The sequence below is a fragment of the Tasmannia lanceolata genome, unplaced genomic scaffold, assembly GCF_043159265.1.
Source record: "Tasmannia lanceolata isolate RefF3 unplaced genomic scaffold, GAP_Taslan_0.1 ptg000020l, whole genome shotgun sequence".
In the NCBI taxonomy this organism is placed as follows: domain Eukaryota; kingdom Viridiplantae; phylum Streptophyta; class Magnoliopsida; order Canellales; family Winteraceae; genus Tasmannia; species Tasmannia lanceolata.
In genome coordinates this window covers 4,354,897-4,374,110 of record NW_027518697.1, presented here as the reverse complement: position 1 = coordinate 4,374,110, position 19,214 = coordinate 4,354,897, and the positions used below count along the sequence as shown (strand labels likewise).

Genomic DNA, 19,214 nt, shown 5'->3' with positions numbered 1-19,214 from the left:
GTGTTATTTAATCTTTTATACTTTAATAGAAATGGCCAAAACAAGTGAGTGGCAATAACTAGTGCCCCAAAAATCATTTCCATAGGTTGATCCTAACCATATGATCTATAGAGGGTTAGGATCAACCCTCTAATGTGCAGTCCCTCTATAGATTGGAGGGTTAGGATCAACCTGTGGAAATGATTTTTGGGGCACAACCTACTTTGTGGCCCATCTAATGCATGGTTTGGATCATCCTATAGTGTGGTCCGTACGGTACTTTTTTGATAAATAACGGACTATAAGGCCTTTCATTGTATTGGTCTGATCAATTTCCTATTTGATGGCCTAGTCATTTTGTAATTAGTTTTTATTTTTTATTCTGTATCTTTGGGTTTTCCCTTTCGGGTGTCCCTTCTGTTTCTTTTTTAAAATATGCCATTTCAAAAAAAAAATCATATAAAAACTCAGCTTATATGAGCTTCAGCTCACAAGCATTTTCCCCTGAAATAAAAACTACAATACTAAGAAAAATATTTTATATTTACTTAGATACAAAATTTTACATGGTATCAGAGAGACGACCAGTACATCGTGCTCATCTAGTCCTCTTCTCTCTCTACATACACATCTCCCCCCTCCCTGCCATCTTGTCTCGGTTAATCTTTGATTGATCGAACTTTCTCAATCACTACTCTTTTTGTCCAAGTCACGTCCTTTTTCTCTGAGCATCGAGAATAACCCCATTCATAGGTCCGTGAACCATCCCAATGATCAACTCTGCAATAAGTTGTTATAAACTTATAATCAATGGGCATTATGTGAATAAATTGGAACCCATTGACATAGTCAGCTAATTCTTCCCCTATGTAGTCAGGATCGCTTCAAATACTTGGACTACTCTTGATGGCAAAACCAACTCCCTACAAAATTAATCCAGCCTGTCCTTTATCTTGTTCCTCTGTTGTCAAAGCACAAGCCTTCTATGTTCCTCCATTCTTCTCCTTGAATGGAATCATCCTTTCAAAACATAAGCAGCTTTAAAGTAGTAGTGCCTATGAACTCTCAGTTACTGTCGATTCGAAAACAATCATATGAAGAAAATGTTTCTAAAGATTCTTAAAGAAACCAAACAAATGCTTAGCATGAAGAATGATGTCACATCTTGCTCCCACTGTTTGAACAATCACCAAAGCATCCAAGCTACTGACTTAACATGTTACAAGCAGATATCTCTCAATTAGCGACTGCTGGATTCTTTTTTGGACAGGAAAAAAAGAAAAAAAAAGCATCTAAAATGCAAACATTAAAAGCAGATATCTCTCAAATAGTGACTGATAGACGAATTTCTAACATAAGTACTAATTCGTACCGCCTTCTCTGGCAGCTTGTTTACTCTATCTGCAAACCAAGCTGCATCTGGATCAACTGGAGAAGGCACCATTACAGGGTCCAAGTGCGGAATAACTTCATCCTGATGTAACCATTTAATAAGCATCAACCTATAAAACCACATAAAACAGTAGAAAGTATGTACTAAACAGTAGAAAATCTCACATTGGGTTTAGGGATAACCAGGCTTGAACCTATGACTTCCACCACATCAAGGTGACACTCTATTACTGAGTTATATCCCTTACACCCATTGAGAATGGTGGCTTGAATAAAGGGACACGGCTTTCAAGATGAACCACAAATAATATCCCCAAATCAAGTAGGCCTAGAGTTTGGACTTTTGAGGGAGTAACAGGAAGTAGATTTGAAATAGTGTTAGGCTACTTGGACTCTTTATCATTTGGTAACATGAGTGAAACATTAGAAATATTTATTTATTTCTATTTCAGCTGAAGCTGCAAAGTCATGCAGATTCAGTCTAGCTGGAAAAGCTGTAGGGAGTGAGGAGAAACTCAACGGAGTTATTCCAAAAACTTGATTGGAAAGTTCAGTCAAATTTTGACTTGTAACTTAAATATTTTCACAGCTTGAGTTTCGTTTGAATCGAATTCAGAGTTCAGACATTGAGCTTTTAGATATTTCAAATCGGGATGAATTTAAATTAGCTTGGCAATTTATAAATTAGTCAGAAGGTCTAAATTTGAGTTGCGTGGTTTGTGTAGGATTTGGACAGTTTAACCAGTTGATCTATTGAAATCGGGTAATAATCAGCTGATGCTCAGTGTTGTGATGGTGAGACGATTCACATCCACATGCTGATTCAATGTCATGTGTACTCTCGGTTGTCAAGGTTTGCTGTGTCCTTATTTTGAGTTTCGTAGATTATGCCCAAAATACTTATTTAAGTTGATTGGGGCATGATGAGCCTGCACCCCAAGGCATGCTCAGCGTAGGTTCCATTAAAGGTGTGTTCTTTAACCATTCTATCGATTCTCATTATGAAAGCTAGAATCAATTCTTATTCTATGGAGTGCTTCCAAAAATAGAATCATGTTTCTTAACCCATTTCAAATATTTACATTTTCTCCAGTGGATATGTTTTCATTCTTATGATTCCAGCTCGGTATACTCTGCCTAAAGGTTACTGATTAATGTAGATTTATTGCCGAATTCCTTTCCAGCTACTAAGCCCAAATCATGTTCATTTACATTCGGAACTTTTGGATCAATCACACCGTCTAGGTCACAGTCCATTGACACCTTATTCGATTTTTGGACCATATGAGATCCAAGGAAAGGCATATTCAGTGGACCATTCAGATTTCAGATCAATCAAAGGTAGAGCCCTTGACCAGTTCAATTTCTCTTTTAGATTATAACTTACGAGTTTTATATGATGAAAGGCCTCATAGCCATTATTTTTCAAAAAGTACCGTACGGCTCGGCTCACACCGTAGGATGATACAAACCGTCCAAAAGATCGGACACAACCTAAATAGGTTGTGCCCCAAAATCATTTCCATAGGTTGATCCTAACCATCCGATCTTTAGTGGGTTGGGATCAACACTCTAATGTGCGGCCCCTCCACAGATCGGAGGGTTAGGATCAACCTATGGAAATGATTTTTGGGGCACAACCTATTTAGGTTGTGGCCCATCTAATGGACACTTTGGATCAATCCTATGGTGTGGGCCGTACGGTACTTTTTGAAAAATAATGGACTATAAGGCCTTTCATCATATAAAAACTCATAATTTACATAGAAATTACACCCACTATGCATGGGTTAACAACGCTCACTGTGCAATTGCCATTTGCCCAAGAATACCCCGCCTTGTGCATCGAATTTGCAAATTGCATCCTCGATTTGGTTGGAGAAAAGAGAAGAAGAGGAGAGTTTCTGAAAGGGTTTCAAAGGGTGACGCCATTTCTAAGAGGGATTCAAGTTTCAACAGAGAGGGGGTTTCAAGAGGGTGAAGAACAGGGGAAGAGTGTGACAGCCTCTGAAATCTCTTTGATCTCTGCTATCGTGGGGCGAAGAGAGAGCAAAGACGGAGGGTATTAGGGTTTCTTTCTTGGCTGAAGTAATAAGAGATGAAGGGGAGAATTTTTTTTGTTGAGAGCGACGGTGAGAGCACTCCGAGGAATGACTCCGTATTTTTTGAAGTACCAAAAAGTCGCTCGAAAATATAAGGGCTTAAAAGAACACCCTAATGTTAGTTAGCAAACGCACCCTAATGTTATTTCGTTTTCTCTTGGCCGCAGTCCAGGATCATGAAGGCTACTGTACTGAACTGAGAATGTTTTAGATTTGTTTAGGGGAAAGAAAATTTATTTTTATCATACTCTGGAGGGATGCCAATGTGTAGCAGATCCGTTGGCTAAGCGGACGGTCATAGAAGTTCCCTTTTTTGGGGGGGGGGCAGTGTTTTCCTCTATTGTAAACTGTTGTACTTCTGTTTCTGTTCATATTAAAATTCTGTGTCTTTTCAAAAAGAAAGAACAGAAAATTGCCAATGGAAAGGATTTAGGCGAATAATGGGTGAACATTGAGTGAGTTGAACTCTACAAAACAAAAGACAAAATCCCAGTTTTAAGTATTGGCCTTAAATTCTTTACAGAATTTAGATGCAAGGACAAACAAAGTTTAGTGACAGACTTGAACCACAAAAATTGCTGACTACAATAACAAGATTTGTAGTTTATCATTCGAATTCAGAGAAGTAGAGTTATTCTAGATATCTCATAGAAGATACAACGATGACTAGTTGAATATCATTAAAAGTGTTGAATGTCTTACTTTGCACATGGGTGGGGGCGACAAGAATTACACCATGCCATTCATGTGGTTTCTTTAGATGAGCCTTCAGAGCAACAGCTCCTCCCATGGTCTCCCCCATGAGAAATTGGGGTAATCCACTTGCTTCTGAACTTGCTGCAGACCACCAAATGGAAACATCATCCCTAAGCTTCATTTCTATTTTTTCTTTTTCTTCTTTTCTTGTATCATTTTAATCAAAAAGTAAAGATATGTTGAGAGTAAACAGTCCATGTCCATCCGTATGGTATAAAACAGAGCAGCCATAACCCGATAACATTGTAACAACATGGGATGTACAATGACATGTGTACATTGAGCTCCGCTATTCATAGTAGCTCAGGGAAGCCATTGATTTCCACTTATATCGCTTGTCTTCTTCATTGATTTTCTGAGTGCCGTGCATGTATTTTATGTGTTTAGCACAGCCATTCAACAGGATTGAATTTGTATTGTTCTTAAGGATTGAATTCATTTTCTTTGTAAGGATATGATCCTTAATTACGATAGAAACCAAAAAAAAGATGGTGGAAAGAACAAGTACAGTAATAATAAAATAGTAGATGATTACATTTGATGCTTTTATATTGCTTGATAACATCGTCAACTAATTCATCGAAGCTTGGAATATAGCCATGTAGCCCTTCAGAGAGGCCAAAACTCATATAATCCATAGCATAAATTGCATATCTAGAAGCAGCAATACTATTGGCTACTCCTCAAAATGGATTAACACTTGTGAATGACAGGAAAAAAAATTGAGTATAAAAGTGAGCGAACAAAGATAGTTGTTGTGGCCCACCGAGATATCAACAACCCCAAAATAATCTGTCATTGTGGCCCACCGAACAATGACCTTGATCACAGGCCCTGTTTGTTTGAGATTATCACAACCGATTGTGAGGGCCAAACCTATTATTGGACTCAACTTTACGTTTAAATTTGAGCCCAATAATTGGTTTGGCCCTTCCAATCGGTTGTCATAATCTTAAACGAATATGGCCTTAATGTGATGCCACGTGTACAATTGGGGATGCGTTTGCATAAAGGACATAAAGTAGTGACCGGACTTTACGACTGGCCATTAAATAACTACCAATCTAGGAATAATAAACATTTAGAAAGATAGATGAGTTCGCAAGACTTAAGGAATTCCTCCACGGTTTAAAAATATATTAGAAATCTATTCTTCATATGAACAGTTGTATATGGAATGTGTTTCTTGTACCTGTTGAGATCCCAAAATGGCCCCCTAACTTATTAGAGGATAAGAATAATGTCTCCAACTTGGATAGATTCCTTAGACAAGAGGGAAGATGGTCATCATTGAGATTGTTTTCTGCCAAATAGAACTCCTTAAGATTATTCAGCTTGCATAATCCTGCAAAGAAAAGAAGATTAGGTCCCATTATGTTTGTTACTATCAACATTTTTTATGGAATAATTTTTTTTCCCTTGAAAAAAATTCAAAACCAGTCTTGAAAAAAATATATTAGAAATCTATTCTTCAAATGAACAGTTGTATATGGAATGTGTTTCTTGTACTTGTTGAAATCCCAAAATGGCCCCCTAACTTATTAGAGGATAAGAATAATGTCTCCAACTTGGATAGATTCCATAGACAAGAGGGAAGATGGTCATCATTGAGATTGTTTTCTGCCAAATACAACTCCTTAAGATTATTCAGCTTGCATAATCCTGCAAAGAAAAGAAGATTAGGTCCCATTATGTTTGTTACTATCAACATTTTTTATGGAATAATTTTTTTCCATTGTAAAAAATTCAAGACCGGAAAGCCAAAGATTCATAGATCAAAGAATACTAAGATATTTCTAATCTTGACTTCATGTCTTCATATAGCGTATTGGATAGGATTATTATGACTAGGTTTCGCAGGCCACTTGTTGATGGGCTGTAGCCCTACAATAACAAAGATCGAACCAATGTTAGATACCGCAAATGGATGGGTAAGGAAAAAAATTGTAAAATGGAGTGGAAGCAAAGTGGCGGTGGCACTTAAAAATTTCAACATTTTAAAAAATATATTAGAATCTTTCTTTACATGCATAGTTGTATAAGGAACTTGTTTTTTGTACTTGTTTGGATCACAAAACGGCCTCCTAACTTATCACTGTTCAATTCCAATGTCTCCAAATTTGTTAGATTTCACAGACAAGAGGAAAGATGGTCATCATTGAGAATGTTTCCTAGCATATGCAACTCTTTAAGATTAATCAATTTGCATAGCCCTGCAAAGAATAGAAGATTAAGTCCCATTATGTTTGTTACTATCAACATTTTTTATCGAATGATTTTTTTCCCTGAAAAAAATTCAAGACCCAAAAGCCAAAGATTCATAGATCAAAGAATGGCTAAGATATTTCTAATATTGACTTCATATGGTGTATAGGATATGATTATTATGACTAGATTTTGTAGGCCGCTTGTTGATGACCTGTGGCCAAACAATAACAAAGATCGAACTATTTTGCATATCCCATCGTTAGATACCGCAAATGGACGGTTAAGTAAAAAAGTTGTAAAACCGAATGTAAGCACAGTGATGATAGCACTTAATAATTTCAACATTGTTAAAAAATATAATACAAATCTTTCTTTATATGCATAGTTGTACAAGGAACATGTTTTTTTATACCTGTTGAGATTCCAAAATGGCCCCTTAATATTAATATTTCCAACTTAGATAGATTGGACATACAAGAGGGAAGATGAAGATAGCTCTTATTGAGATTGTTGTATTCCATACTCAACTCCTTGAGATTATTCAACTTGCATAAACCTGCAAAGAATAGAACATTAAGTCTCATTATGTTTGTCACTCTCAACATTTTTTATGAAACAATTTTTTTATGACTAGATTTTACAGGCCACATACCTTTCAAAAAAAAAAAGATTTTACAGGCCACTTGTTCATGAGTTATGTCTCAAAAACAACAAAGATCGAACTATTTACATATCAAATGGACAGTTAAGAAGAAAAAAAGTTGTAAAACAGAGTGGAAGCAAAGTGGTGATGGCACTTAAGAATTTCAACATTTTTAAAAATCTATAAGAAATCTTTCTTTATATGCATAGTTGTACACGGAGCATGTTTTCATGTTTTTTGTACCTGTTGAGATCCAAAAATGGCCTTTTGGTAACCATAATGTTTCCAACTTGGAGATGCATCTTCTGAGAGGGTAAGTCACTATAGCAGAACGAGATGTTTAGCAAGAATTCCATCCCACTTTTGTCTATATACGAACCATTCAGTAGCCTTGCCAAGACATGAAAGAAATGTGCCACCGATTGTGTTATGCGAGACATCTAAGAAGCTTAGATTCGCGAACCCACAAAATAATACTGCAAAATAAAAGAAACAAAAGCATGAAAGAAGCTTGACGTATGTGGAGATTTTTTTAAAAACTTTTTGTACAATTTTCCATTTTGTTTGAAGACTCAATGTATTAAAAATAATCAACTGTTTCAAATATATAAATGAATCTCGCTAGGGTGATGATATTTTCACCCCCCTACTGTATTTGTACACCCCCCTTATAACGTGATTTGACATAAAGTTGCCCACTTTTCACGTCAAATCAGGTAAAAGGGGGGGTGCGCACGTAATGCAGGGGGGAGAAAATATCATCTCCCTTTCGCTATCCAAATACTTGATTTGAATTATAAATTTTTTAATTATTTTTTTCACAAAATTCAGTACCACTTTTACTTTTATTAATTCATTATTTATTACCTTTATTATTACAAAAAGTAGAGCATAGCTTGCTAGATCCATTCCACATCACACCTGCCTCACTCGAATCGTAAGATTTTAGATATTTTCAAAATAAAATAGTTTAGAAACAAGTTTTTGAAAAAGTTATTTGCTAGGGACCATCACAGAAGGCATTTCACGGGCAGTATGATGCTTGAGAGAGCAGCCACCTCATGAATAAATATAAAATCTGTTGAAAAGTGAGCCTATGTGGTTGCACTCTCACCCACGTCAAGTATATTCAAATTCAACCTCTAATTGGGGATTTTCTGAAAGGTTAATTTCATCAAGTTGGGAGAAGTTGGCAAATATGGAAAATGTGTTAATATCATTCAGGTGATTATTATTAAAAAAAATCATCTGAAGTGACGTAAGGTTGTGGAGATGAAGAAAGTTCCATTTCATTTTATTTTGGCTGAGGTTTAGATTTAGATATTTAAGAGAATGCATTTTGTCAAAACATGGCGGAATTCTACTACCAAATGTGTCATATGAGAGATCCAAGTAGCTTAATTTCCTTAATCCACAAAATAATCCTACAAAATAGAAGCGTCTATGAAGGCTAACGTATTTTATGAAAACTTTTTGTGAAGTATTCCATTTTGTTTGAAGACTCATTGTATTAAAAATATTCAATTGCATCAAGTATAAAAATGAATTTTACCAAGTGTCTAAATACATGAATTGAAGTAAAAAAAAAGTTAATTTTTTTAATTATGACACATCTATAATTGAGAATGGTTCTTGTAGATCTATAATCTAGAGAGTACATGCTCTCTCTTGGAGTAGGCTAGACCTACTAGAGAACAGAACCCATACAGTTATTTGGAGGGGTTTTTTGTTCATCTGTTAACAGATATTCACAATGTGAAGTGTTCAGGGTCGTAATAATGAAACTCAAATTATCTAAGGTTAAAATAGCTTAGAGAAACCTTAATGGTTTGCATTTTTAAGGTTAAAATAGTGTTCAGGGTTGATATAACCAGAATTTAAAAAATATATATATATATATATATATATATATATAACCAGAATTGCAGCCTCATTGTTTATTCACAAAATTTTAGCTCACAGCCCTTCGGATTTTAAACCAGACCACAATGAATTCATTCTACCAAAACAATGCATCAATACAATGCGAAATAATACTAGAATCAGATATTTGTTGAGTAACACACACACATATAAATGATAGATGCAAGGCCCCTCTTTATGCAAGGGCTAAAGAAGGGCTTCTGAATAGATCCACGTCATTAAGTGCAACCAAATTCAGTTTCTCAACCGACTTTAACAATGATGTGGATCTATTCAAGGGCCCTTCTCCGGCCCTTGCATAAAGAGGGCCCTTGCATCTATCATTCCTCATATATATATCTATATTCCTCATAAAGAGGGCCCTTGCATCTATCATTCCTCATATATATATATATATATATATATATATATATATATATATAGAGAGAGAGAGAGAGAGAGAGAGAGAGAGAGAGAGAGAGAGAGAGAGAGAGAGAGATTCCCCAGTAAACACATTTACAAAATTATAAGCTACTGAAACATCAAGTCATAGAGAATACCCAGCTCCATACGGTAATAAATATTTATTACCAAAGCGGACACGAAAAAAAAAACATCCACAATTTTATTAAATTAAAACACTTAAAATGGTACCTGGTGCTTGGTCTTCTTCAGACTAGGATCAAGCGGAAAATGCTTCTCCTTCTTGTAGGCTACCCTCAAAGCAGCCTTCTACTTCTGTGGTATCGCTATCGAAACCTTACTGCATCATCGAAAAACAAAACTCAGCAGATAAATATCAATCAATTGTTCGGACTGAAAAAAATAGTTATCGTTTCCTTTAATTTTCAGAAAAAAACCTCTTATTTTATTTTTTTTGAAAAATAATACGCCCTGAGTTAGAGGAGTCGACTCCTGAGTTCAACTCGTGACTTGGAAGGGCGAGTCAGCAAGCAGAGACTCAAATCAACCCTGGTATTAACCAGTAGTTCTTTTTACCTTGGCCCCCACTTGGGTTACAAGCTCTTATTTTATGAAAGGAATGGAAGAAATGAAGAGATTAATTTTGTGGTGGCCTAGTCCAGAGTTAAGAAGACCCTTTCATTAGTCACAACTTGAGGCTAAATACCCATAGTGACATTTAATTTTGAGGTTCTGAACATCTACAACTAGACCTTCTCCAAAACGTTGCTGGGTCCCTATTTTTATAGTGTTTTCTTAGTATTATTCCATGAAGAAGCAGTTTTTTGGGGCACGTCCTATCTGTGATAAATCGGTGATAAAAACCGAGAAATGAGTGGTTGAACACCAAAATAAGTGGTGCCCAGAAATGATAAATGCACCTCTTTTCATTACTTGGGAATTGGTACACCTACCTGCAGGGTACGATGCCAATCAGGTCCCAGCATTCCTTCCTGGGCGCATTTAAAAGGGGGTTGAATATATCATCTCTCTGTGGAAACTTCTATAGATCAGACGGTTGGGATCACCCTATGGAAATTATTTTTTTGGTACAACCTGAATGAGTTGTGTCTCATCAAGTAGACGGTTTGGATCATCCTATGGTGTGGGCAGTATATTTTGAAAAATACCGGGTTGGCTTACATACAAGTAAAGTTAATTACGTCATTATCTTACTCAAGGACCCGGGCCCAGCAGACGTGTCTTCACTGATCTACATTAACAAGTCCCGATTAAAACACAGATCCCCATCCGGACCTAGGATTGATCCGAACTAAACCAATTGGGAATGCCCCAAACGCAAGAAAATTTAGTGAAAAAATATATTATCCCCCTTTTCTTCCCTGGGACACCCCCTTCTAGTGTAAAAAAGTAGACATGACTCATGACTCCAGAGTACGCCGAAGTGGGTTAGCCCGGGGGAAGTAAAGGGGGAGAATGTATCACTTCCTAAAATTTATTCAGAAAGAGCAGAGAAAAAAGGAGATTTTTTTTTTTTGTTCTTCCGTGGGATTAGGGTTTGAAGAAAAGGCGAGGAAGGGGAGTCTGCTAAAACCCTAACCCTAATTCTTACTCCTGCGCTAGAAAATTCGAAACACGAAAACCCTAACGAGGTTTGGACTGTCATTGTACCTCGTCGGGCTAAAAAAGAAGAAACCCCATTCCCAAAACCCTAACCCTAGTAGAGAAGCCATGGATCCCTTCGGATTCCGAAATCGATCCAGAAAGAGAATCAAAACTGATCCAAAAAATGCAATTCTCCATCAGAAAACTCGAAGACTTCAATTTCTACCGCGTCTTCCTCTTCCAGCTACAAAATCCCCAAATCCGAAAACAAGGTACCGATGAAAGAGAAAAGAGAGATGGTTTTTCTCTGAATCTTATGCAAAGAAAAGAATCCGTGTTTATGCAAAGAGACAGAAGCCCCTTTTAGAGCCAAAAAAGAAAAAGAAAAAAACAGAGATGATCCAGTAAGAAAAGAATCCCACAAAAACCTTCTGTTTTTTTTTTAAAAAAAAAAAATTAAAAAAAGGGGGTTTCGGAAAACCTGTCATGTTTAAGACGATGTAAGAGAGAGAGAGAGAGAGAGAGAGAGCGACCTACCTGGAAAAAAAAAACCCTCGAGCTTGAAACCTCCCCACTTTGGAGAAGACGAGCCCTTACGGAGAAGAAGAGTACAGACTGCAAATCTCCACATGAGAAACAACGAAGAAACGTTGGCTTTAAGATGAAGCGGAGGAGTGGTTGTGACGTTATAATCCTACGTTACAAGTCTTCTACTTCAGTAGACCACCGAAAGTTTGTTTGGTGGTGATGCGTGATCACCAACTCATAAGTTTGGTGGAGATGCGTGCTCAACACGACAACACTCATAAGTTTGGTTGTGATGCGTGATCAACAGCAGGGCGAATAGAATTCCGGAGATGATTCCAGCGATTGTGCCGACCAAAATCCCGAGAATCCAATTTCATGTCTGCTTCCTCCCATTATGTTTTGCCTTTCCCACTAGTGTTGGTAATGAGATTCCGGCCGGGTGAGAAATTGTTGCTACGGAGATTTAAGATCTCGAGATTTCGGCAGAAGGAGATTTGGAAGGGGATTCCGTGGGAAAGTTGGTTGTTTGGGAAAATAGCCCAGCCTTTGATGTAACTTTGACCAGAGTTAGACGTAATTGAAGGATAGCCTGCTACTTATTTGCGGGCCCACTTTTCCGTCGGGGCCATTAGTGTCCATTCTTGAGTTGATATTGTGTGTGGATTAGGGTCCACACGAACAATATGTTGAAATGTAGAGGTGTAACTAGGGAGTTTTGTGGGAGAGTAAGTTAAATTTTGGTCCCATCCCATATTTGGTTGCCTTTTAGCACTAGGTTTATTTTAATCCCACTCTTGTAATTATTGCTTGTGGGGTGAATTTTTTAATCTCACTTTTGTAATAATTGCCTTTTCATCCCATCCCAAGATAACCCCAGGAACAAAAATAAACTCAGGAACCAAAAATAAGCTTGAGATTATTTTTTTTCTACCCAACAGTTCAAGCAACCAAACAAAGGTTTTTTTTTTTCCCACCATAATCCGGTTAACCAAACATGGGATTTTTATTTTACCAGGATACTTCTAGGACTTTTTTTTTCCAACCTATCTCCCAGGGTATTTTTTTCTCCCACATAACTCCCAGGAACAAAAAAAAAACCCGGCAACCAAACAGAGCAGGAATTTTGGTTGAGCTTTTACACAGAATTCGGGTTGGGTTTGGGTTGATTCCAGCTCTTCTTCTTCTATTTTTTTATAATTCTTTTCTTTTACGCAAAAGCTCAACCCCATCGGACTCAACCCAAACTGCACCCCTAATCAAATGCATACTGTTTTTTTCTTTTTCTTTTTTTTTGTATTTACTCATTAAGCATCCTATACTTATTGATAAATTGGTAGGATTTATCTGACCAATGTATATCTACCCCCTTTCCTACTTAGTAGCAAGCTGGACCCCACGTCTCTTAAGGCGATCAGTGGTGTTTATACATTTGTGGGCTACCGTCCAAGCAAAAGCCGTCACGAGGTGGATCACACGTACACCATACAGTAGCACATTTGTGGGGTGAATTTAGAGAATATTTCACTAAACTTGGATGCAATACAATTAGCCCTAATGAGTGATTATATAGAACACTCAAAAGGTTAAACATAGAAAGAGATAAACATAACCAAGACAAGAGATAATTCTAGGAAACCTACCTACTAAGATTAGCCTAATTGCTAATTTATGCTAGCTACCTATTCTAGCTAGGTTACTCCATTCAACCCACTTGCCTAATCTAGCACCATTCATGGTGATCCAATGGTGTGAATTCAACACAGTCTGACTATGAGATCCCGCATATTCTAACAAGCTACTCCAAATTATGGAAACTTCTATAGATCGGAGGGTTAGAGTCATCCTATGGAGATGATTTTTGGGGCACGATCTATTTGCGTTGTGGCCCAACAAATGGACGGTTTGGATCATCCTATATTCCTATGGAGTAAATTTTTTTAGAGTAAATTCCGAAGTGATATAGCCCTGAAAAATTGTATAAAATTTGATTGATTCTGTCTTTCACATAGTTGAATTTTCCGGAATTGCCCTTTTGCGTACTTTAATTTTTCATTTTTTTGGAAGAGGGGCAATGCCCTTATTGGTATTTCTCTCTCTCTCTCTCAAAGTCGACAAAAGGTGAAAACGCGAGGACATAATCGCGTTCATTTTACAATTGTAATTAGATCTTTAAGGCTGTTGCGTAATACCATGGTGGCACCATCAACATATAGTAATGCATATAATTGCACCTTATTTAAATCTCCATCTTTTGGTATAATTCACCTATCTTAAATTAAAGTCCTTCATAGGCTACTGCAATGGCTCATCATGCCAAGTCCGACCAATGAGCTATAGTAGAATAAAGAGGTACACAGTATCAAAACAAGGGGAGGGGGGGGGGGGGGGGGGGGGGTGTAAATATCAGTCACTAGATGCGGATATACAAACAGACAAGGGAAAACTAAATATTATTGACAAGTTTCTGCATCTCGGTTGAGAACTTCAATTAATGTTTATATTTATTTCAGGAATTTGTGCCTGATGCCAAGAACAGACATATTAGAGAACATTTTGATATTATCTAGTGATCATCTTTATCGAAGAGATTACATGGACTGTATCTAATTTTTTTAGTATTTGGTAAAGTTATTTTCATTAAAAAATTCCGAAATAAAAAAATATCAGAGAAAATTACAAATTTCAGACAATTATTAGTGTTTAGTACTTAACTAAATATTTTAATAATTTAGTGTATATCAATTGTAATTTGAGAGCCAAGTTGTGTATTATCAATTTAATAACATCATTCAGATAAGATTCAAATAAAACATGTCATTAATTTCAGCAGCACAAGTCCATTTCAAAAAAAATAAAAATCAACACAAGTCAAAACTAATACACAAATAATCACAATTCAGAATCATTAAATTCAAGGTATTGTAAAAATAAATTTTTTTGCCCCCAGGTTCTTGGCGCTACCCCCCAATGACCAGCTCAGGCAAAGTGTAAGTTAGTCCCCCAAGTGTAAATTCCAGGCTCCGCCCCTGAGAGTTGGGCTGGTTCTCAGATTCAAAAACCCGAAGTAATCTCGGGTAGGGTCAGGTTTAGAGTTAAAAAACCCGACCCGGCTTTCGTTAAATCCTTCATGGTTCCTTGTCTTTTATGTCATTTCACCTCAGTATTAGTTGTTTTGCTACAGATTATACTTTAACGTATATTTTTCCTGATGATTCTCTCATGTGCTGCATATAAGAAACCGCCAGTTGCCAGCTTCAAAAGAAGTCCATAATTGCATTAGGAGTTATCATTATCCAGCTGGTCTCTCTCTCCCTCTCTCTCCCTCTCTCTGAGTCAGTGTTCAAAAACTCCTTGACTCGACAAGGAACTCCCCCGAGTCGACTCCTTTTTGCCTTGGCCGCGTTCCGCATTGCACCACATCCGCATTCCGCGTTTTGCCCTACATAGTCATTAAACTCCTTCGACTCTCCCAAGTTATGACCGCGTCAACCTCGTCAACCGCATTCTTGGCCGCGTCCGCGTTGAGTCGACAAGGATTTTTCCTGGCCGCGTTCCGCGTCAAATCCGCGTTTTTAAACACTGCTCTGAGTTATCATTATCCAGCTGGTCTCTCTCTCTCACACACACACATATACAGACCTATATACAAGGGTTGTCGCATTCTTCTATTACTATAATCGCATTAGGAGTTATCGTTGTCCAGCTACTCTCTCTCTCCCCCTCTCTGTCACACACATATACACAATTACACACCTATATACAAGGGCTGTTGCATTCTTCAATTTATGGTAAAGTGTGGAAAACAGTGGGTGTCTCATTCTTCTATTTATGGTCATGACGTATAGGAGAAAAAGTTTGAATAGCTTCCACTACTCTTCCACCTACCTTACAACCATGTGTTCACACCATTTGATTTGATGCAAAATGGAGGAAGGAGGAAGGAGGAAGGAGGAAGGAGGATGGCAATTTAGACAAGGGCAATGATAAATTTGTCCCCTTTTCTTCCCTGGACCACCCCCTTGTATTGTAAAAAGAGTGTACATAAATACCCTAAAAGGGGTGGCGTGGGAAGAAAAGAAGGCGAATTTATCACTTCCCTTTAGACAAATCTAGACATTGCAAGTTCTCTTTTTATTGTTTTCTAGTCAGGTGGATTCCGAGTCTTCTCAATCAAGTCATCCAACATTCCAAGCCTAAGTGTTAGTATTTGCGTTATAGTGTCACCCTCAGTCCCTCATCTGACTTAATGCATGGTAAGCGTCCCTATCTCCAATAAGATGTGCATGAGATGCCTCATATCGACCCACCAACAGGATACTAGCATGATCCAGACCCTTCATTTGCTTAGGTAACGATCAAAGTTTTAGAGTCAATAGATGATTCAAATCATCTAATCAATTGTTTGCAAATAAAAATGGAGATTATCCACATTTAAGTTATACGATCATTAAGAAATGTCTAAATGGAATATTTTAGAGAAAGGTGTATCTACCAAAATGAGGAGGTGCAAATATCATTTCCCGATTGTTTAGGTTGTCTGCTCGTACGAAGGCGTACAAATTTTCCGGTAAACTAATGACATGTATCTAACACAAATAAAAGGAAAGTGATGTATTCGCCCCATTTTCTTCCCTGGGCCAGCCCCATCTAGGGTATTTATGACTACCATTTTACACTACATGGGGCTAGCCGAAATTGCCAATACTCGAAATGGTAGTCATATGGATTTCGGCTGAAATTTCGTCCTAAAATTCATTTTCTAATATTCCATCCGAAATTTAACAAAATTCAACCCAAAAATCTCAATTTTTTTAATTATATATTATTTTCCAAAAACTTTGGTAATTTCGGCCGAAATTTGGTATTGAATAAAATATTATTTTTTATGGTGTAAAGGTTTCGGCCAAAATTTTGGTTTCGGTGAGGGCCGAAACACATACCAAAACAAAATTTAAAGCAATATTCATTTTAAATTAGTGGTTGAGAAAAAGGAAAATTCAGTTGCTAACTGCCTGCAAGAGCACTTGGAAAAGATGGGAGTTTTTTTCACGAAGCAGTCAAACAAAATAATCTCGGTTGAAAATGACTGGTATTCAAAAGTCTAATACTCAATGAACTAAAAAATATGTATGCAAATTGTTTGAATCTTCTAAAAATACCTTTTGCAAAGGTCACAGAGGTATTGTTGCTAACTACTCAGGCAACTTGCATGCTTCTCCCAACATGTTCATACTGTAGATGGGAAATAGACAAAGGACTTTCACATATTAGATGTGATTAGGCATATGATGATTTAATGGTCATTTTCAAGGTTATGCCTCGATGGAGGCCATTGATCCAATGTGATTGTAGTTGTTAACTACGGAGCAAGTTCACAGTGGGGCCATTATTAGGTACTGCAGGATCGACGGAAACTTGTGGAAACACGTCGAAATTATTATTAAAGATTTTCAATTAAATCTTGTTTCTGTTTGGTGAAAAAGGTAAAAAACTGGTTTTCTAAATTAGCTAGTTTTAAGGAGAATTAATTGGAAACTTCAAAGGAGGAAAGAAAAAATTATATAAACACATATGATAACATTTTCTACAGATTTTTGGCTGGGAAAAACGTTTTTCCTTCTAGGTAAAAGGTCCAAAATTTCTCCTCTCTTCTCTCTCTTCTGGTTCTTTCAATTCTTTGTTTTCTAGTTCAGCATTTTTGCAAAACCTAAAGCTCCATCAAGAAAAATTCAATTCCCATCCATGGGAACTAATCTAAATCAATACATATGTTTGAAGAAAAGTTCTTCAACTTCCCTTTGCGCAATTTGATTGAATCCATATGTTCAATTTGTGGGTCCGCGACGATCAGATCATTTGTGGCCATTCGAAGAATAGATTAAGCCATCAAATCAACCCTGGGATCCTGGGTTTAAGCGCGAAATCGGCAAGGAAATTTTTGTTCTACACAATTTGTAGTTCTGCTGTGCATAGCGATTTCACATGGGGTTACAACCCTTTCAACACTAACCACAGGCAAGAACCAGAACCAAGCATTCCTCATGAATCACAATGTACTTTAAGGCCATGTTTCGCATCAATGAAAGTTTTTTCCATGGAATATTGGTTTATCAAGCATCATATCCTCACTCATTCCCTCTCAATTATCTCCCTCTCCCTGTCTCCGTACCGTCTCTCAACACTTGTTAAGCCAATATTATGTAAAAATAATTCATTGTTGCCAAACATGGCCTAAGTTTCACTCAAAGTGAGACTGAGATTTAAATGTATTGCACATTGGGTTAAATTAGTATGATGAATGATCAATTATGTAGATGCAAATAATCAAATAGGAAATAAAGGTCAAAGGATAAATGCCCACAAAATATTGATCAAGGACGACACCCCAAATTCAATAGAAATCCTAGACAAAGCACTCTAGAAATCCTAGAAAAATCTAAAAGATAGATGAAATGAGAATCACCTATGAAGAATTTATACATAGTTAAAAGCAAGGTTTTAAATTTCGGTTTCGGAATGCGTTTCGGTGAGTACCGAAACCAAAATTTCAGCTAAATTTCGGCCGTACAAGTTTCTTTGGAATAAAATTCATTTCCATTCATCTACTATTATACTATTTTTGGGAATCATTCTGATCTTTTAATTCTCATAATCACTTTGTTTGTGAGCATCTCCATTTTGCTCTAACAGTCAGACAAAATGCATCAAAAGAATGTAAAAATTGGAAAATCGCTCCAAAAAAATCATTTTTCACAGAATGCCAACTTTTCGATTTTTCAATCTCTACAACTCCAGAATCATACAATCACTCCAATGGTTATCAAAATGCTGCCTAACTAGCCAAAGAGGAACACAAAAGAAAGAAATAGTGGAAACATAGTGATTAATTATTGAGAATGCAATTGCATGTTCGGCTATAATTTGTTTACAACAAAACCCACAACTACTTTGTATGTATACATATAGAAAAGAGAGAATAAGAACTTTTTCAAACCCTACTCGTATAAAGCAGCAGAATCACTCAACCCCAGAACCCCTCCCAAATCTTTAGAATGGTAGAGATTGATCCACTTACAAATATCTTACACATGTAGATGACAGATTTCTCAAATTGCCGAAATTTAGGATCGTCCAAATTTTCCAATCACGCGTGGGACACCCACAGCGGCTACTTTAGAATTGTTGAAAATCCTAAGGTACATTTTGGATTGTCGGGGTGTGAGTAGATCCATTTCGTATGGGATCTCAGTATGTCTTGGGCCTGATCCATTCAGATTCTTTATTGACAACCTTGTTCAGATCTAAGACAGTCGGATTTTGTGGGCAGGTCTGGGCCACTATCCGAAATAATTTGGAAGTACCATATCTAACAGACACAGACACTTAAATTCATTGATAAATCTAATGTACAGTTTTGGGGTTATGTTGGCTGCATTAGTGATGGGGAAAATTCCGTCTGACGAGTTCTTTCAGAGCATGGAGGAAATAAGTATGGATAAGTGGCTGAGGAACGTAATTGGGTCGGACAATCGGAATCGAGCAATTGATCCTAATCGTTTAGGAAATGGGTTTGAAGTTCAGATGCTTTTGGTTTTAAATATTTCTTGATATTGCACATTCAGAGTCCAAAAACAAGAAATATTTAGAACCAAAAGCATCTGAACTTCAAACCCATT

The 19,214-nt window shown here is 37.0% G+C and overlaps 1 protein-coding gene across 7 annotated transcripts; it reads right to left on the bottom strand.

The window, feature by feature from the left end:
• Positions 1–504: 504 nt before the first annotated feature.
• On the bottom strand, positions 505–12,089 carry LOC143853993 (uncharacterized). Of its 7 annotated transcripts, XR_013237322.1 has the most exons (11): positions 11,548–12,089; positions 9,637–9,745; positions 7,324–7,556; positions 6,850–6,993; positions 6,290–6,442; positions 6,016–6,113; positions 5,739–5,891; positions 5,422–5,574; positions 4,176–4,310; positions 1,352–1,453; positions 505–1,189 (listed from the first exon to the last, which is right to left on the bottom strand). XR_013237322.1 is itself a non-coding variant. In XM_077363688.1 (9 exons), the coding sequence occupies exons 4-8, from the start codon at positions 6,956–6,958 to the stop codon at positions 1,449–1,451; spliced, it is 555 nt and encodes a 184-aa protein (XP_077219803.1). In that variant the 5' UTR covers positions 6,959–6,993; positions 7,324–7,556; positions 9,637–9,745; positions 11,548–12,081; the 3' UTR covers positions 505–1,185; positions 1,352–1,448. The 7 variants fall into 7 exon arrangements, 4 of the variants coding, with proteins under 4 accessions (XP_077219803.1, XP_077219802.1, XP_077219804.1 ...); XR_013237323.1 differs by lacking the exon at positions 6,290–6,442 and having other exon boundaries at positions 11,548–12,088; XR_013237321.1 differs by lacking the exon at positions 6,016–6,113 and having other exon boundaries at positions 11,548–12,087.
• Between the last annotated feature and the right edge of the window lie 7,125 nt (positions 12,090–19,214).